At 38.8% G+C, this 21250-nt stretch overlaps 2 protein-coding genes across 2 annotated transcripts; one reads left to right on the forward strand and one right to left on the reverse strand.

Moving 5' to 3' along the window:
* Positions 1 to 60: 60 nt before the first annotated feature.
* On the reverse strand, positions 61 to 3375 carry LOC137728846 (mitotic checkpoint protein BUB3.2). Its single transcript, XM_068467625.2, has 9 exons — positions 3053 to 3375; positions 2847 to 2977; positions 2645 to 2727; positions 2057 to 2323; positions 1728 to 1803; positions 1292 to 1372; positions 636 to 714; positions 444 to 544; positions 61 to 346 (listed from the first exon to the last, which is right to left on the reverse strand). The coding sequence occupies exons 1-9, from the start codon at positions 3170 to 3172 to the stop codon at positions 259 to 261; spliced, it is 1026 nt and encodes a 341-aa protein (XP_068323726.2). The 5' UTR covers positions 3173 to 3375; the 3' UTR covers positions 61 to 258.
* An 8922-nt stretch (positions 3376 to 12297) lies between these two features.
* Positions 12298 to 18004, forward strand: LOC137729068 (uncharacterized). The gene is made up of 9 exons (XM_068467890.2): positions 12298 to 12547; positions 12883 to 12963; positions 13700 to 13820; positions 13949 to 14043; positions 14175 to 14246; positions 15659 to 15934; positions 16119 to 16227; positions 17000 to 17186; positions 17570 to 18004. Exons 1-9 carry the CDS (start codon positions 12524 to 12526, stop codon positions 17658 to 17660), a joined length of 1056 nt encoding a protein of 351 aa, XP_068323991.2. The 5' UTR covers positions 12298 to 12523; the 3' UTR covers positions 17661 to 18004.
* The last annotated feature ends 3246 nt before the right edge of the window (positions 18005 to 21250 follow it).

Here is a 21250-nt window from a genome sequence, read left to right on the forward strand (position 1 = left end):
AACTTGAAGGATTTTCAGAAGGAAAATCAACAGAAGGTGATAAAAATGAACTCAAAAACCGATTGGAATGAGGCATTCTATGTAAGATGAAATCATAAGAAGTGCGTTACAAAGCATCATCGTTTCTAACAGCGGAAGAAGTTTCGGAAGATGGCCGAAGACTGGTACACATGGTCTCTTTACATATTTTGGAACCTTACATCGTCAAATTAAACAAACATATCCGGAGTAACTAATACGAAAGGCAAAATACTTCATTTACGCTGGCGGATTAGGGTACGCTTTTGGCTTTGGCTTGACCTCTATCTCATTTACGCTTCGAATGAAGATGGCATCTGGCTCGTGGCTGCAAGATGAACAGATGACACATTAGATGGACACATACATGGATGGACAGATGAGTTAAGTGATGGAGAGGGAGCAAGAGACAGAGATGTGCTTACGGTTTATCCCCCTCTTCATACGTGTAACTTGATGCCACAGCCAATAGGCGGCCATCTCTGCTAAAAGAAAGCGCCGCAATGCTTGTTGGGTACTTGGAGTACTGGCAAAGACAAGCACATCGAAAATTTGTTATAAATGTAATTTCTCCATGGGAGAATTATATATCAGTGTCACCTAAGGCAAAAAATTACCTGATACAGCCTCTTCTTGTTGTTCCCATCCCATACGTTCACATAGCCATCGCAACCTCCAGTAGCGAAAGTACCATAGCTGCAATTGGATTGCATAAAAGGACTAATAAGATAATGCACATGGACTAAAGAAACTGCTAGCATCACTACTCATACAATAAGCAGTATGATCCCAACTCTCATCAAGCGAAAGTATGTACCAATTTCTAGACTATTGCTGTTTTCACTGTCCCGAGAGGGAAAAGTAGCTTGTCCACATGACAGTCAATGATGTACAAGAATCTCATTCTCAAACTCCTCTGATAAACTTTATTAAAGCATGAGGTAAGTGAATCCGAAACTACTAAAGCCTCCCTCGGGCTTAATTTAGGTTTTAAATACCTAAATCCCGACTCATAGATCAAGTATAATCCAAGCCATAATCTATCACATAAACAAGGACCAATTCTGATCCTTATTTTCCAAACCATTCAACCAGAGAATAAACCTTGAACGAAGTTGACTACTACGTAATTCCCAGATGTAACTATTGTAGCTACAAGATGCTTTCAATAGGAAACCAGACATGATCTATCTTTTGTATGACATCAATAAATCAACGCATAAAAAGTTTACGAGTTTAGGACGCAAAACTTTAACGGAGGATAGTAACTTACATGGGGTGGAATGCAATTGCATTTACTGGGTACACAATGTCCCTTCCAGCCTCTGATTTTCTATGACACTTAAATGCATATCTGCACAAAGGTTAATACCATTAATAAATTAAGAATGAAGATGCGGTTTGCATGATATTACATTTATGCATGCCTGCATTGCAAAGAATAGTATCCTTGAGAGGGCCCTATCTCCAAACCAGTTGACCAGCCACAAATCAGTGACCATAGAGGAATGCCACAGTTATTCTACCGAAAAATCTACAAGTGTACATTGGTTATGAAGAGAGAATCATACATATATCAATAACTTATTTAGTGGTGGTGGCATCAAAGATGTGTACATCTTAAAAGGATTCCTAAAGATACAAGGCAATGAAACTGAAAATATCAGTCAATGTAAAGCAAAATTTCTCACTGATAGCTGCATACATACTTTTTGGTTTGACTAGCCTCCGAAAGATCAAAAAATTCCATTGCAACCCGTCCTTCAACAGAACTAAGAGCATAACCTGCAAAATGTGATCACAGAATCAAACATGAAACAACCAACAACATTGATCAATTCCATTCCCCAAACAACTTATATTTCGTAGCTCATATTTTTTTTAAAGGTACACTAAAACGGAAAAAGCCCTTTTCTGTGAGCAAGGAAAACCAGTGGGGATGGTTAGCCACAAAGCAACGCAATACCCAAAGTACTAAGTGCAAGAAAGAAATTTTTTGTGAGGTAGTGTCCTGAAACAGAAAAGCTATTAAAGTTACCTGTTCCATTAGGATAACAACGCACACATCGAGTTTGGTACTTTAACGAAGACTCCCTCCGTTGCTCAGGCTGGGACATATTTCTCAAATCATAGACATTGACATGTCTTCCGGCGGTTGCAACCACTAACCGGTTTCCCACAAGTGAAAGAGAATAAACACGCTCGGGTTGTGGGTATGACCCAACAAGAGTTCGCTCCTGTCCACTTGCACCTCTAGGGTCCCAACACTTGACTGTTTTATCCCAACTACCAGTGATCAACTGCCCTGATATTATTTGCACATAAGAGAATTGGTTACAAACTCGGAGTCTTACAATATAAGGAAACAAATTTTTTTGCTTTCAAACTTACATAATTAAATGTGATTACCCGAAATACCAATTACGGCAGAGATCATGATTTAAGGTCGTTTATAGTCATTAAACGTCAAAACTCCATTCATACTAATAAAGCAATTATTACAACTACGCACGCTACAAAATCTGATCAATCAACCGATTTGGGGAAAAAAATTCTTCAGAAAAGTTCTTCAAGTTTTGATTGGAACTAATTTCAAATGTTAAAATTGATGGTTTGAAGAACATACCTGCTGCATAAGAGTACTCGATGCAACGCACTGGCGCGTCGTGCCTTCCTAAGATGTCTTCCTTACTGGAGCTGAATACGAACCTGGGGTATTGGCATAGAGGAATACACAAAGCATCAGAGTTAAGAGATGGGTTTTTACAGCAATTTCCGAGCAACCAAGCAGAAAAAATTAGGGATTTAAGGTTTGTGATTTTAATTACCGCCTGACGGTGTTGTCGGCGCCGGCGCTGAACCCAGAGGAATCGTCGTGGAAGCAGCAATCGAGTACGGGACCGCCGTGCATGAACTCTCCACGCAGCACATTGGCGCTGGCGTCGTACAATCGGACGGTCTGCGAATGAGAGAGAGAGGGAGAGAGGGATTAGAGAGGAAAAGTGGCGAGAGGTAGGAGGAGGCGAGGGCGTACCTTGTCCCAAGAGGAGACGAGCAGGTGATCGCTGTGGTTGGAGAAGCGGAGGTTGGAGATGCCGTCGGTGGGGGGGTTGGAGAGCTCTCGGCCTGGCGCCGGCGGAGGCACAGCTGTCATGGCGCGATGGTTCGGATGGTGTAGGAGTGATGTGATGGAGAGAGAAGGAATGAGTTTTGGGTTATGAACTTTGAGAGTGTTGAGATGGAGAGTGGAGTGATGAGAGAGAAATTGAAAATGTACAGAAAAACGGCGGTGGTGGTTTTGATCCGGGGGTTTTCAAATTCAAACAGGGATGGGGATACTCGCAGATCTTCCAGTACATTATGCAGCTAGAAATTATTAGATAATTTTAAATAAAATAATTAAAATGATTTTTGATTGCATGATTTACGATGAATGGATAGGATGTGAAGATTTTATTATACAATCAGAAATTATTAGGTAATTTTAAATAAAATAATTAAAATAATTTTTTATCGCACGATATACGATGAACAGATAGAATGTGAAGATCTCTAAGATCCTCGCAAAGAGGATCTTGATGGAATCCAAATCCTCAAATGAGGGGATATCTTTTTGCTCATTTCAAAACAGGATAATATATATATATATATATATATATATATATTTTTTTTTGGAAGAAGAAAACGACATCATTAACTTGGAAACATTACATGTTCCTTGGATGAGGAGATCCAAAATAACAATTGGAGGCTCCTCAATCCAAACTAAGCAAGTACCACTAGACACTACTACCTTTGCCAAACAATGGGCAACACCATTATTATTCCTAGAAATAGAAATAAACTTTGAAGCTGTAAAAAAAAGTTGCATTATGTAAGACATCTCCGACCAGCAAGTCCATAGCAGAAGCACAATCCACACGAGTTAACAATGGAAATTGCTTGAGCATAATCACTTTCGACTTGAACCTTTTGATAGCCAAGATGTTGAGCCAACTCCACGCCATGCTTAAGCGCTATCAATTCAGCATGAAGTGCCGAGGAAACATTGGGAAGGAAGCATGCCGTGGCAGCCATAAAAGAACCCTGCGCGTCACGGATCACTGCACCAACCCCCTCACCTGATCCTGCAATTTTGTAGTTCCGTCCACATTCACTCTCACCCAATCCTCCGCCACCCCTCCAGCCACCGAACCACCGCCGTCATCTTGCCTAACCTATGACGTCTGCTGCTGTACCATGAGTGCACTGTCTGCAACCTCCTAGAATTCCTACAGCCATGCCACAACTATTTGGGCCACAGCACCAGGACCTCTTGCTTCCCATTCCAAATACGATCATTCCTCGCCTACCAAATATGTCAAACCACCATACAAATAAAATCAAAAGCAGATTTCTTAGTCTGTAATAACTATAGAAACCACTCCTTGATCGAACTACACGGGACAAAATCAACCAGAAAGCTGCATGGGGTTGCAAACCATGTAGCTCTAGCAAAATGATACTCTTTGAGAACATGTACCACCGTCTCCGGTGCTCCATTGCAGAAAACACATGTCAAATCCAATGATACTCCTTTCTTCGATAAATTCTCTTTCGTCGGGAGGATATTCTGACAAGTTCTCCACACCATATTCTGCACTTTTGGCAGGACTTTGGCCTTCTATATAGCCTTCCATAAAGGAGTGAATGGACTACCTTCTGACGCAAAAGAAGATGCACTTAATGTCGGTGGGTTGATATGATCCCATGCAACCCAATATGTACTCTTAACAGTGAAAAAACCCCGATCATTATAATGCTAGATTAGTTTATCTGGCGGAAGCCGATAACTAATGGGCAACACACGGATATACTTCATGTCCTCCTCCTCAAAAAAATCGAACAACATAGAGTCATTCCACTCTTTCTTATCCACATCTATGAGCTCACAAATCCTCATATCTTACCCAGAATGAGGCGGCATTAATATGGGACAAAAGGTCGATGGACGCGGCAACTACCTATCCTTCCAACCCCACACCGAAGCCTCATCCCCAATCAACCATCTCGAACCCTTCTCTAACACCACTCTAGCTTTAAGGATGCTAGACCAACAATAGGAAGAAGAAGAAGACATCGGGGCATCCTAAAAGGAACTATTAGGAAAATGCTTAGCTTTCAACAACTTCGCCATCAAGGAGTCAGGATGTTGGACAATTCGCCAACCTTGTTTTGCTCGAACCACCAAATTAAAAGCATAAAGATTCTGGAACCCCATACCACCTTCAGGTTTAGCAGTGCACAACTTATCCCATGATTTCCAATGGATCTTCCTCGAGTCCGGGTTGCTACCCCACCAAAACCTAGCCATTAACTGATGTAACTCATCACAAAAAGTCTTTGGAAGCAAAAAGCAATTCATAGCATATGAAGGCAACACCTGAACCACCATTTTCACAAGCAATTCACGTCTCGCTCCACTTAAACATTTCCCTTTCCACCCACTCAACCTTTTATGAACCCGTTCTTTGATATAAGCAAAAGTTTGGCATTTATTCTTCCCCACAAACGTGGACATGCCCAAATAATGTTCATGTCATTCCACCAATTGGACCCCCATAAAATTTGCAAGCCTTTGCTGCTCACGGCCCCCCACATTAGCATTGAATGCTATACTACTTTTCCCCAAGTTTATTTCTTGCCCTGACGCCTGAGAGAAAACATCCAAAATATGTTGGACCTCAGCACATTCATCCAAATTAGCTTTACAGAACAAGAAGCTATCATCAGTAAACAATAAATGATGGATACTTGGCGCAGCCTCACAAATCCGAATCCCACTAAGGACTCTCATATGTTCTATGCGTAATAAGTGCCGACAAACCCTCGATACAAAGAAGGAATAAACAAGGCGACAATGGATCCCCCTAACGGAGACCACAGGACGGCTGCACGTACTCGCAAGCTTCCTCATTGACCAAAAAGGAATACGACATCAATTTCACACACATCATTACCATCGACACCCATTTGCTATCAAACCCTAATTTCAACACCATAGTTTCCAAAAAATTCCATTCCACCCTATCATAGGCCTTACTAAGATCCAACTTGAGAGCCAAAGAACCCTCCCGGCCCCATCATTTGTTATGTAGGTAATGACCAATTTCTGACACCACCAAAGTATTATCAGAAATCAAATGCCCTGGGATGAATGCATTCTGGTGCGGGGAAATTATTAAATTCAAAAAGTTCTTCAATCGGTTTGCAATCACTTTTGCTCCGATCTTATAAATGACATTGCATAAACTTATTGAACGCAACTGTGACATCTCCTACGGCTGATTCACCTTGGGAATGAGAACGACATGAGTGAAACACACCTCGTGTAGCAATCTTCTAGATGTGAGAAAAGACCGAACAACATTCACCATATCAAGCCTCACAACATGCCAAAATTTCTGAAAAAAATAAAGGGGACATACCATCCGGTCTTGAAGCTTTGGATGGGTGCATCTGGAATAGGGCAAACCAAATCTCATCCTCTAAGTAAGGCCCCAACAGTTCCTCATTCATTTCCATAGTAACACATCGTAAGCATACTCCCAAAACCTCATCCACCGCAAGGTCTAGAACCCCCCAAGAATGCAAAATATTCTGAAAAAATACTCCATGACTGTATCTTCAATGCCAACCCTCGAATCCTGCCAAACATCATTCACATCCCTCAATCCGTTAATTTGATTTTTCCCTTTACGGTTTGACGCACGTAAATGAAAAAACTTCGTATTCCTGTCCCCATCCTATAACCACTGTACTTGCAACCGTTGTCAGATAATAAGTCTTCTCTCTTCCAAGAAGTGAATCTAGCTGCCCCATCAGTTCACCCCTTGCTGCATGAACCTCAGCTGAAGGAGGATGTTCAAACAACACACTTAACTTATCTCTAACCTTCGCAATCTCAGCCTTTGTGGACCTAAACACTTCTTTCTGCCATGTAAGCAAAGCACACCAAGTAAAAAAAAAAATTTCACACACTTGGAAAAGAGGAAAACCCACCATCGACTTGCTCTATGCCGAACTAATAGTCTCCTCATAACTATCATCCCGAAGCCACATCTCCTCAAAACGAAACCTCTTACACATCCTCATATTAGACTAATCCAAAGAACTACTAATCTCCACTATAATAGAAAGATGATCCGATTTAGAAGGATTTAGATGGCACACCCTTGTCAATGGAAACAGGTTAAGCCACGGTTGAGATGCAAAACCTTGGTCCAGTCTACTCCTAAATTTATCCTCCCTATTATACATCCAAATGTACTTGGTCCCCATAAAGCCCAGGTCAACCAACTAACATGTATGAATCTCCTCCCGAAACTCATCCATCTGACTTTCTTAACGTTGATTGCCACCCAACTATTCCTCAACGCTAAGAATTTCATTGAAGTCCCCCATACAAACCCACAACAAAGAGCCTTGTTGCCCCAAGGTCTTAAGCAATGACCATAACATCGATGGACTAGAACAAATTTTTTTCACAAATAACGACTCCATAGTTTTAGCAAATGAGTCTACCTCTCACGATTACTTTACACCCATTGCCAAGGAATCACCTAACACTAAGTTAATAGGCAAACTCAGGTTAATAGCACCACTTCCCTGCCTACCAGACGCCCTCTACCACTTAACCTCCTCGACATCCTTGCACCCCTGACTACCTCCGTCATCCTCAAGCTAAAATGTGGGCTGTTATTGATAGAAAATAAGCCCCTAAGTAACAGCGATGTGTCAGCCTCTATAGGCTGCACCCTACCCTTACTATCTTATCCCAACCCTACACCACCATCTTCTAAAACATTCGAACCCGCCCCTAGAGTTGTCTACCAACCACTACCTACCCTGAACGATCTCCGTCCCCCTCAACCACATCGGTGTTAGCGTCGTGACCCACCCTCAGGGAAAAACTCATGCCTCCATCCTCCATTCGCCATTAATGCTCGAGCCCACAGTCTTACCATGCACCGATCCTAGCATGGGATTACCTGCTTGCAACTATTTGCCATACAACACACATGAATCATCCACCTTTTCCACCTTTAAAGAGATGGCATTGACTGCATTTATGATCAAGAAACCCTTATAGGAAATAGTACGACGGGAGACGCTCGTATTGCACCAGAACTCCAATAAAGCTATCCTCTATCTGATGATGTCAACCTTAATTACACACCCCGTTGGAGAGGTTTGAATACATCAATGGCAACCCTAATGCACATATATTCACCAAAACAGAAATCATTATTGCAATCGACCTCCACACACCGACCCAAGGTTGTTCCAATAACCTTCCCCATCTCTCTCGACATGAACGCCAAAGGGAGGCCATGAATGCGGACCCAAAAGCACTTTTCCCGCAGTGGAACATAGGGTGGGCACACATGTATAGGAAACGCGGGTTGAGGCAGGTAATCAAAGTTTGAGACAAGTACGGGCCAATTCCTAATTTTTAAAAAGAGAAATGGGGCGGGGCGGTGCGGGGCAGGGCTTTGAAATTTTAGGTCTGGGCCGGTTCTTAAAATATAGAAAAATGGGTACCCGGACCAGCCCGTTTGTAAATGCAATGGACGGACGAGATTGAAGAGTAATCTACCATCTAATCTGAATTGTTAGTTTTACCTTAGGTTCTCTTTTAGTGTCTCTCGTCTTGAGCCCTCGACTGTGTCACTGGAGACTAGACCTTAAACTTAATTCTCTCTCGTCGTCAAGCGTGCGTCGTCCCCTTCCCTCCATCACTTTCCTTCAGTCATCTCCTCCACCACTTCGACATCGCGAGCCGTCACTCTCCGTTAGTCATCTCCTCCGTCAGTCCAACTTTCATATTCCTTTCGGAGCTGTATCAACTTTGTCTCAGGTAGAATTGGTAATTTCTCCTGCTCATTTCATCTGGATTTTGATCAGATTATTCATTTATCTGTGAAACAATGTGGTTTTGATCAAATTGTTCATTCATCTGGGTTTTTATCAGATTGTTCATTTATTTATAATTTATAAATTACATGGCTTTGATTAGATTGTTCATTTATTCATCAATTTCATCTAGGTTTTGATCATATTGTTCATTTATTCATCTGGGTTTTGATCAGATTGTTCATTCATCTGGGTTTGTGGTTGTCTGTGTGCTTCTATATATCCAATGGGTTTTGATCAGATTGTTCATTTATTTATAATTTATTAGTTATATATTTGTTGGCTAATGGGTTTGTATTCAACTTTATTTTGGGTAATGGTTTCATCTTGATCTAAGCTATTTTCTTTGTAGGACTTCCGAATTCCGGGCCTAGAGGAGCTCGGCCAGTTTGATTGAGATCCTAGGGTAATGTTCTATTTAAACAATGAGTGTCACTGTGTCAGGACTTGGAAACAAATTGTCATGTCTAACCCTAACTCATATTTTGATTTCTTAGGTGTCTTTCTTGGATCTTTGATTTACATGGTCCTTGCGTTGTTTATGTTATCAAAGTCAGGAGCTATGGTTTTCCCCTTTACTCTAAAGTGATAGAGATTAGAGACTTCGAGAGTGCTGAGCAGTTGAAGGTATTTATGGTCATTTGATTTTTTTTGGGAATTGAAACAAAGTTAATTTAGACTATGGGCGTGGATTTTAATGATTTGAATCTAGTATTGATTTTTAATGATACATGAGCTACAACTTAGGCATATGTAAACGAATTTACTGGTGGTTCCTCTGTGTTACCTCAGGTTGTCTACTAGAGAAGTGAACCTGCATTCGAATATTTGATTAAGAATGACAGATGGATTACAACAATGCTCTATAAGTTTTGTAAGGGCTTTTATTCACTAATTTTCTTGTTAGGTTGCTGAAGCTCTTTCCAATTTGTGTAATTCTACAGAAACCTATTTGTTGCATTTCCAAAACTAGGATATTATTGCAATTCCAACCCTTTGAGTATTGCTTGAAAAGTCCAGTCTTGTTTTAGTTGACTCATTTGATTCTCTTTGTAAGTCAGGTGAGGTGCGTTTGTGATTTGTTTGTATTTGAAAACTTAATTAGGGTATTATTGCAATTCCAACCCTTCGAGTTATTGTTGTTGCTGTGCTCGACAAGGTTTTACAAAAAGGATTTTGCTTATGTGCTGAATGTCTAGAAAAAAAAAAAATTAATTGGAATCGTGGACCCGACTCGAACGGCCTGTTTGAAACGGTCCAGGTTAGGTTCGGTTCCAAAAATCAAAATTGCTATACCCGGCCCGGCCCGCCTCGTTTCATTTTAAAACGGGTCCAGTCCAGTTTTCGAAATTTGGACTCGGCCTGGCCCGTGCCCACCCTTAGTGGAACATCAACTAGAACCTAGAATTTATTGACTTCTGCTAATAATAGCAAGGATTTACCGAAGAACCACGGGCTACCCTTTAGCACAATTGGAACTTCCTCTTCGAAATTAAAGCTAAAGAGGATGCGATTATCACCAATCGCCGTGGCCTCCGCACTCGCCTTGGGATGCCATAGATCTTTAATTACCCCCATAACAATATTAAGCCTTAAATACTTGTGGGTGAGAACCTTACCAACCAAGAAGTATTTTGAAACCCTAAGCCTCTCAGTTGTCGTGTCACTGATCACCACCTCCAGATTCTCAGACTTTGACAACTGCTATCCTGAGTTGAATAACCGAAGAAAATGATCCATCCTGTCACTGAAAGAAGAACGGACCGTTGCCACACACTAGTTCGTAGCAGCCACCACCCACAAAACCCTAGACTCGAAACCTTTACGTGCCATGAGGACGAAGTTACTTTTTAACTGAAAGCACATGATAATATTAAGGAGACCAAAATTTTAGACAAAATTTGTAAATTAAATGATATGTCACTTATATGATGCTTCTTTAACTTCAAAAAAAATATTAAAAACAAAAACTAAAAGATGCTTATCTATCTTGTATGTGAGAAAAAAAATATGGAATTGTTATTAACAGTCCAAAAATCTCATTTTACACTCCAAATTTTATATAATTAGAGAGAAAAATACATACGTGAGGAGTGTAGAACGAGATTTTTGAAGTGCTAATAAAAATTCCCAAAAATTAAGATATAAAAAAATGAACATAAGAGAAGATAGTATGGTAATAATTGTCAGCAAAGTGGAGTCATTTTAAACTTTAAAGAGAGAAAAAAAAAAAAGCCTCGTGATTTCTTCATCTTCTTCGCTGGGAAGAAAGATAGCCTGGAATTAGAAAATTTCAGATCTAGGCAACTCAAAAAGAAAAAAAGGACGCCCAATGAATGCCTTAAGCGCGCTTCAACCACCCAGGTGTGGCCCAACGAAGCTTAGGCGAGTTTTTCACTGACTTCCGCAAAACAGAGGTGATCATGACTTCCCAACACTTTATGTAGACTATACAAAGAAGGCGATCATGGTTCTCGAGCACTTTATGATATGAAAACAAAATTTCATAGTAGATAAATTCAATAAACTCAACTTGCCTACTTTTGGTACTTTAGTGAACCACCAAGTTGATGACCAAACTCGCACATGACCATAAGAGTATAAATTATTTTTCATTAGTTCGCCTTAATTAAATTTATATGGATGACGAAGTACTATATCAACAGTTAAACATGTCAATATCCAAGGGTGAAGACAGCTAGCCTATAACTAGTGCATAAATGTCTATACCTAACGGTTCATGCCAAGAAGAGAAGCTACAAATTATATGCTTGAAAAGCTAGAAATCTTTTGACTTGAAGAAGTTGTCCATATTAACGAGCTTATACATATCAATAAGTTCAAAATGTGACAACTCTAAAAAATAAATCATTGGACCGCAAGTGCTAAAAAAAAATTTCACTTCACTTTAAATTGTTATAGTGACACTGCATATTTGTAGTTTTATTGACAATTATTCTTATATTGAGCCAAGTTTTTAAAATTGATTGCATGAGCTAACAAAATTATAATTAATTACAATACGAAGCAAAATAGGGCATAGTTTACCCAAGTTAGTTTTCGATTTTAGCTGATTTGGAATTATGATGATTTAAAAAAAAGCAATTTTTAAAAAAATCTCAAACATCAAATGTGTTTGGTAAAACGAAGACAAAATGTTTTTTTAAAAGAGAATTTTAACGAAAAGTTTTCGGTACTGTTTACTTTAATGAAAAATTATATTATTCACTTTATTTTTTATTTTGTTATTATTGTTAAAATTTAAAATCATTAGTTTTTTTTTATTATTTTTATTTTTAAAAGCAGAGCGGTGCCAAGTCCTTTGTTTTGTTTTGGGTGGTTGGTTATCTATCAAATTAAGGCGAACGGACCTCTGGTCCTATGAGTTCAGCGAGCCTGTGAGCTCTGCTCTGCCTGAGAGACAAATTTTGCAAATCTGACGCGGGAGTTTTGATAGAATCGTCAAAAGAAGAAACGATGGACTCCGACTGATAAGTAAAATCTTCCCCAATTGTAAACCCTAGCGACTTCGGTTCCTCTCAGTGCTGCAATGGTGGTTTGCAAATGCCGCAAGGTACCTCTCTCTCTCTCTCTCACATGATCACTGGTATCCTAGAATTTTACTGTGTCATTTACCGATTCAGTTCACAGAGCAATGAGTGATTTGGTAGCTCAATTTTTAGATCGGATCGGATTCCTAATGTTGAGACGAAGGCGATCCATAAGATTGTGAATTGGTTTTGGTATCCGCATTTGACTTGTAGATTGGGATATTTCAGATTTGTTGTTCAAGTTCGTGATTGCGATTCAATTCTTGAAATTCTAGTTCCTATACCTTCTTATGGATTTCATTTATTTTCGTTGATTGATTTCCAAGGCTGATGGAGATTGGGGATTTTGGTGTTTCAGGCTACTAAGCTGTATTGTTTCGTGCACAAGGTTCCAGTTTGCGGAGAATGCATCTGTTCTCCCGAGCATCAAATATGCGTGGTAGGCATTTCTTTCTTCCTTTTTCGGTGTATGTTATGTGGTCAACTTTGTATTGTAATTGTTAGGCTGCATGATTTGGTTGTTCTGTTACTTCAATTAAAAGCACAGCGAAAGTATTTTCCTCATTTCATAATCGTGTTGCATGGCTGAATTGGACACACCATAATCGGGAAGATAAATGGGTTTTGGCTTCAATTTGGTTATGCATATGTACGTACACGATCTACATTGGTTATCTGTGTGTAATGAAGAGAGAGCGGAATAGAAATTCATATAAAATGCAAATATTAAATAACACATGGATATACTATGATTGACAGGTGTAAGGGTTTGGTTAATAGAATAAAAGCAACTTGTAATTGAATATGAGTATGACTTAATTTGACCTTTTTGTGGTCACCTTAAGTGCTTCAGATCCTGTCAGATTTAGGTTGGTGCGGTAGGCATAGATATGACATAACAGACGCTTGACCTTCGCTCAAGTGCTATGGGAGGTTGTTGGCAGTTGTATTAGACTATTTTGTATCCTTCTTAATACCAATGTCTTGTTTTGAAAAATGATGAATGTAGCTAAATTACTTAATACTCATTAGTTTCAAAAACTAAAAATTGGATCCTAAAAGGATACCAAACAACCCCTTTGTATCTAATACTTTTAGAAAATTATAATATATACTAGGAATGTTCTAACGCCCTTTTAGGCCTGATCTGTGTTTGTCTTCTCATTTCTATGTAGATTCGTACTTACTCAGAATGGGTAATAGATGGAGAGTATGATTGGCCTCCGAAATGCTGCCTCTGTCATGTTGAGCTGGATGAGGGGACTGGCCCCCAAACGACTCGGCTGGGTTGCTTGCGTAAGGAATTTGCAGATATTGTTACTGCCACATATCTATTGAAAAACAAAATTTGGTTCTTGAAAGGATAAAGAAAATTTTGAACTCATTACACAATGTAATACACATTTATCTTGTTGTTCATATAGATGTAATACATACAAGTTGCCTGGTTTCACATATCAAGAGTTTCCCTTTGCATACTGCACCAGCGGGATATGTTTGTCCTACATGTTCCACACCGGTAAGATTCCTTCTTGTCGCATTTTCTTGTTCTATTAAAATTAGAATACATTTGTTCAGTGTATGTATTTAGAGTTTATGTGATGCTTTTATCAATGTGATTCTTTTTGACATGGTTATCTGTCGGTGCAGATGTGGCCTCCCAAGAATGTGAAAGATTCGGCATCCTGCTTTCACTCAAAGTTGAAGGAAGCTATCATGCAGGCAAGGCTCGTTCTTGACAATGAGATTATCATAAAATTAGTAATTTAATGGAAATTTGATTACCGTTTCTTTATATCGCTTCGTACTTGGTGTTTGTTGCATCACATAATAGAACCTTATTCCAGTCTGTAAGGGTTTTTATCAAAAATGGTCTTTATCTTTTACCAACTCATTAGTTTGGTCCCTTATGTTTCAAACTCATCAATGTCATCCCTTATCCATTGTTCCACTCGTTAATTTACTCCTTACTGTCAAATTCCGTTAAAAAATCTGTTAGGGTGATCCATACGGCCAATTATTTTTTGCCACATGGATTATCTAAAGAATCCAAAATTTTAAAATAATTTAAGTAAAAAAAAAAAGAATGAAAAAGTAAGATAATGAAATAAAATATTTAAAAAATAAACAAAAAGCAGACCCAGCAAGCGCCACACATCTCTGCGACCACCCCACTAAGAGCCACCCTCTGGCTCTCCAACGTCACTAACCACTGTAACACCCTCCCACCCAGGCCCTCTCTCTCTCTCTCTTTCTCTCTCCCCTTACCCTTGTCCCACCACCCCACCGTCACCTCCCTCCCAAACCATAAACATAACCAGACAAGGAAATTGACCCCAGTCTGTAATAATGATACGAAAACGCTGAGTCTTAGTGTTAGTGGTAGCTTTTAGTCTTCTCTGTAATGCTGCTAAAATTGTGATGTAGTCCTTGTCAACTTGATCTAATCAGAGAGATGATGTGAAGAGAAACAGGCTTTGAGCAGGTTGGCTCTGGATTTAATGTTATTTTGGTTGATACTAGACTATGAAGTTAAGTTAGCTATTAGATCTCTTTCAAATACTAGAAGGTATCAGATTTGTTTGAAAATATAGAACATGTAGAGGACACTCTCCCCTAACATAGAAGTGTTTGAGTACATGGTTGCAGATGTATTATCCTATGTCTCACTACTGATTTTGATGCTTCTTGGTAAATAGGTTAGAAAGGTGTAATTCGGTGAGGTGGAAGTGGTTCGTTCAGTAATGAGTAGCACTAACATACCACATTAACCGTAGAGTTCAGAATAAAGAGGAAAACTTGTAAGAATGATATCAATACAATTAATTGTAAGTGTATTGAATTGTTAATACTCTGCAATAGATGAATTAAATACTCCTTATTCCATAGAATTCTGCCATAGGCAAAGCATAACTACATGACTGCATCTTGATTCTAATTTATGTGTATTTTTATGGGCCAAATATCTATTGAAAGGTGCTCCCCTTCACTTCATGAAGGGCTGTACACTTGGTATGTGTTCATTAAGCTGTTGTGCTAAGTTCGAGGCATATTTTGCATGAGTGTTGCAGTTGTTCCTTTGCTTTTGTCCTTTGTAGTAGTTAAACGTGAGCAAATTTTCTGATGTCATGCAGACTGGCTTGGAAAAGAACTTGTTTGGAAATCATCCAGTTTCATTGTCGACAGAATCTCGTAGTCCTCCTCCTGCATTTTCCTCAGATCCACTTGTTAGTGCATCTTTGAATGGAGGAAGGGACGATAATGCTAGCTCATCCGCAGGAAAAGATGGACCTAACGTAATTGATTTCGCGGCTACAACTGGAGCAGGACCTTCTATACATCCAGTGGCAGACATAGTGGAGATAGGAAGTCCTAGTTCAGCAGGGAATTATGTGCAAAGCACAAGTCCGGTAAAGGGCAAGAGGAAATTTTCTGTTATTTACTGAATTTATCATGTGGAGATAGAATCCCTACCTTCTTTATATGTGTCATTTCACACTGACTTGTGCTCGTGTATGTGCAACTTGATATATTTTTTTATGCTGTTTTTCTATTGTCTCATGATTTCATTTTGTGTGTGGGCACGAAATCTAGCCTGGTGCTACAACACGAAAGGGTGCATTGCAAGTTGAGCGACAGAACTCTGAAATTTCATATTATGCAGACGATGAAGATGGGAATCGTAAAAAGTATTCACGAAGGGGTAAGTAGAAAGTTTTGTGTGTGTGTGTGTTGATTTTCAAGTCATGATATTATTTTCTTTATTGTGGCATTGTTAATCAAATTTACGGTATAGGGCGTGCTTTAATGAGCAATGCCATTTCTGATCAGAACTGTTTTTGTTATAATTCTATTAGGCGAAAAGACACTTTTGTTTCTTCTAGTTCTGCCTAAGTATCGATTTGCCTTTTTCTCCAATTGCATAATTGGACCCGTCTTTTATATATTTTAATCCTTTTTAGTTGAAACAATGTTGTTCGTCCATGAATGCTAGAAGTACATGGTCCTTATCCAATTGTATAGTTAGACCCTTCTTTTATCAACAATAGTTATAACTTGGTTATTAATATGTTGATTTGGCACCTTAATTGACTATATGATGTTAGTGGAAGTCATAGCATATGCAATGCCAGTTTCTTACCACATACATGTATCAATTTTTTGCCTATTTGTCCCTATACTAAAATACAAGCATTATCGTCACTTTGTGGTAATTTACCACATGCCAAATTGATAGGCTATAACCATATTACAGTTTTGGTGGATGGAAGAACCACAGTTTTCTAATTTAAGAAAAAAAATGGAAGGACGTAGTTACAAAATTGGAAAATAGAGACTAGAAATTTGATGATGAAAGTTATAGTTTACATTCACTAATATTATGTCTCCTCTTGCTGGGTGTTTGCTAAATGAAATTGACACTTTAATGCTGCAAAGTTAATATCCTGTGGGTTTTTTATTTTATTTTATGGTAGGCCCATTCCGACATAAGTTTCTTAGAGCATTGCTTCCATTCTGGTCAAGTGCGTTGCCAACTCTACCAGTGACTGCACCCCAGCGAAAAGATGGATCAATTGAAAATGATGTCCCAGAAGGTCGTCCCCGACATAAAAAATCATCAAGAATGGATCCAAGAAAAATCCTACTTGTTATAGCAATCATGTAACGTCTGTTCATCCCCATTTTTCTTCGTTGCTATATTTGTTTGCTTAATTCTTCTTGTTGCCTAAGAAAATAGAAAATACGGGTATAAAAATTGGAAAACAGAAGTAATCTGAACCTGCTTTGTCAGATTATCATAAGTGCCATGATTGCTCGTGATATTGGAGGTTAAGTTGCTTTTGGGTCAATTGGAACTCCTGTTCTGGATCCGGCTTCCTTGCTTATGCTTTATTATATTCTTGCAAGTATAAATGGTTGGATCATCGAAAATAAGTATTCCAGTTGCGAGAACGTACAATGTTAGCACACTATAGCAATGTTTGAACTACAGCATATAAAACAAGCTGCAGTCTGCTAATGCAATTATTTTACACATTGTGTAGGGCATGCATGGCGACTATGGTTATTTTGTATTACAGATTAGTGCAACGGGGTCTTGGTGAGGAGATGCCTGAAGACGAGCAGCAGCAATAACTTCCATATATGGTGTGGTGAAATTCAGGTGCGGTGTATGCTTCTCTTAATGCGCACACCTCCTGATCCCAGTCGTTGTGATCCTGCATTAAATTGTTTTTTTATTTCTTTGGCCTGGACCTGCTTCATGTTGTTAGTGAAACATAGAAACGGATAGTAGAAATTTACATTTCAGTGTTGATCACAGTGAAAGTAGCTTCATCCATGATCTCTCGTTCCCGTTTTTCTTTTTGTATCTGTATGAAGTTGAATTGGAGAGGCAGGTTAAGTGCAAAAGTTTTGTTGTAATCAATTGATTCATTTTTATGAATAAACCTGCTAGGAGCGCAGCCCTTTACAAGGAAGCAACAGTGTGGCCCCAACCCCATGGCCTCAGGTCCAACCCGATCACTATCTTGTTGGTCATTTTAATTTTATTTGTGTATATATGTGTTTGTTTTATAGTTTTGAATACCAATTATCAATAATTATTCTGTATTTGTTGTAATGCTTTATCTTTCTTTGTCTTTCTCTTGAGCGGAAGTGGAGTGCCTGAATATAACCAGTTTATATTCAGCCCCATCTCGGCTACCATTAATATCACACTGAGAAAAGCATTGAAAGTCCTTGACAAGCAAGGCATTAGAACGAACCAATCATGAGCCAGTACTCCACTTTTAGCACAATTATTTGATTGAAGGTTAAATTACTTGTGGTGCAAGTCCAACACATAACAAAGTCTAAAACTCCTACAGTATTTTTTTTGGACATACCCAACAATGGAACGCATTACAAACTAAAGGCTCAAGTGTCAAGCGTCTAAAACATCCGAGATTTTTTTTGAATATGCAAGTACATTACATGTATAAGTATAATGAATCTATATTATACTATAACATATATGTTTAAACCGACCTGAGATAACAATTCTAGTCTTTCACTAAGATTTCGAACAGCTGTCCCCGAATTCAAGTTGATTATGTTTCCCCTCTTCCTCGGAGAAAGACGAGCAAACAATTCCCACTCATGGTCATTGCGGATCGGATCATCCATATAATTTAAATTTCGTTATTAATTTATAATTTTTTTAATTTAATAAAACTTAATCCGATTTTCATTTTAAAATTGGATTTGAAAGGGGATACAAAAGTAAGGTTGGTTTTTTCACTCACAAAAGATAAAAGTTTAGACCTAAAATAAGGGGCGTTGTACCCTTGAATCCATAAGCCCTGGCGGAGGACCAGAACATGAATAACTCCCCCTGGGGATTCTCCGTGTATTCTACACGAACCAATACGTCTGTTACTACGCGAACCAATTTTTGGTATAGGTTTTGCCATATTTCTACAAGAACCAATTTTGAATTCTTTACTCAATCCGAATTCATGGTCCTTTTGAAACTAACTCTCACAAGGGGTGATGTGTTTAAACCAAACATCCCCATTACAAAATTATTGATTTATTTATTAATCGTTCTGCGTATAAATTTGTGAGAACCAGATGAAAAGATTGACAACTTACTGTTAGGATGCTATGACAGGTGGCATGAATAACTTGATAATTGTTGTATGAGAATTTGTTGGTTAGTTAGTTATGAAGTTAGTTGGAAACTTACCACATATAGTAAAGTTGTATCAGCAGAAAAATAGTTAATGAAGTAATATTTGGTATTCTTGTTATACTTTCTGTGCAATCTTTGAAGAAGTAGATAGGACTTTACGTTGGTACCAGCCTTTCGATCCTACCAATCCTTCATTGTTGTATGACGTGCCAAACCTCGTGCAAAACCATAGAAGCTTGCACCAAGTTCGACAAATTCAAGAGTTCACAGGACAAATTCAAGAGTTCATAGGACGAATTCAAGTGTACCCAAGATTTGATTCTCCTTCAATTGCAGTCTATCATGGCGCGCTGCAATGGTGGCTCTCTTGGGGAATCTTTAGAGGCAACTCTTGGCGATCCCCAATTTCATAATCCGATGAACCCTAACTCATGTTCATCAAGAAACTGGGCAAAATTTCAATCACCAGCCTCGCACACCTTTCTTGAAGATGGATTTTCCACGATTCAATGAAGGCAATGATATGCTGGGGTGGATTTACAAAGCGGAACATTATTTCAATTTCTTTAATATTGATGATGCTAAGAAGGTCAAACTCACATCTTTTCACATGGAAGGGGGTTGCACTTCAGTGGTTTCAGTGGGCTTGATGCCTTACTAGCTATCCATCTTGGGAAGAATTCACAAATATTCTTTGCCAAGAATTTGGTACTTCTGAAATGGAAGATTTTGCTGAAAGTCTAGTGAAATTGAGGCAAACTGGTACGCTTAGGGACTATGTTCTTGAATTCCGCAGACTCACAAATCGGACAAAAGATATTAGTCCAAGACTGCTTCGATTGTGTTTCATTGGTGGGTTAAAGCCTAAATTGAGGCATGATGTTAAACTTCTCAAGCCAAAAGATGTACTTGAAGCTGTTGCTTATGCTCAACAAGTGGATGCAAAGATCACAGAGCTTAAGGTGAAATTTCTTTACAAACATTTTGCTATTCAACCCAATTTTCAATCTCCATTGTCAAAGATTGTTAATATTGCAAATTTGCCTGAAAATCATGTTAAGAACACTTGATAGGAGGTTAACACCTGAGGAGGTAGATCATTGTAGAAGAAATGGTTTATGTTTTCATTGCAAAGATAAGTTTGTGAGGGGTCATACTTGTGAAAAGAAATAGTTGTTGTTGATTGATGTTCAAGATCCTGTGATTGATAATACCGAGGAATTAGAGAATGATAAACCACAAATAACTTCTTGTGCACTTTTTGGTACCCTTGCTCCTCCTTCCATCAACACTATGAAAGATTCTAAGTTGATTAAAAACTGTCCTGTCACTATATTGATCGATTTAGGCAATTCCCATAACTTTGTGGATTTGGGATTGGTCAAAAGGCTAAGAACACAGTTGGATAGTAGCTACAAAGGGTACTTTAGCTCACGCTTCTGTCAAGATTCAGGATTTCCATTTCATCACAGATATGCATGATATTCCATTGGGTGGGTGTGATATTGTTTTAGGTATGCAATGGCCGAGAACACTTGGTCCTATTCATTGGGACTTTGATAAGTTGTATATGTAGTTTTCTAAGGATTCTAGGACATTCTGCATTACAAGTCCTGAGACTGTTGGTAACAATTTTGAGGATATTTCATGCAAAAATTATTGCAACAGGAGACCACAGTGGGTGCAGTACTCTACCATTTAGAACATGAATCCATGTTTTTGCATCACATGGAGTCGCAAACGCTCGTTCTGTGATCTTACAGATCAACAACAGTTAGAATTGAAACGATCTATTGGCAAAATTTGAAGTAGTGTTTCTTACACCATGTACAATTCCTCCTCATAGGGTTCAAGATCATAGAATTCCCTTGATTGAGGGCAGCACATCACCAAATAGCAGACCCTATAGATATGGGCTAGTGCAGAAAACAAAAATTGAGAAGTGTGAAGGATCTTCTGGAAGCTAGATTCATAAGGGTAAGCAACAGTCGCTATTCGTCTCCTATGTTAGTAAGGAAAAAGAAGGGCACATGGAGAATGTGCATGGATT

Source organism: Pyrus communis, chromosome 10 (assembly GCF_041283825.1).
Source record: "Pyrus communis isolate YQ-2024b chromosome 10, ASM4128382v1, whole genome shotgun sequence".
Lineage (NCBI taxonomy): Eukaryota > Viridiplantae > Streptophyta > Magnoliopsida > Rosales > Rosaceae > Pyrus > Pyrus communis.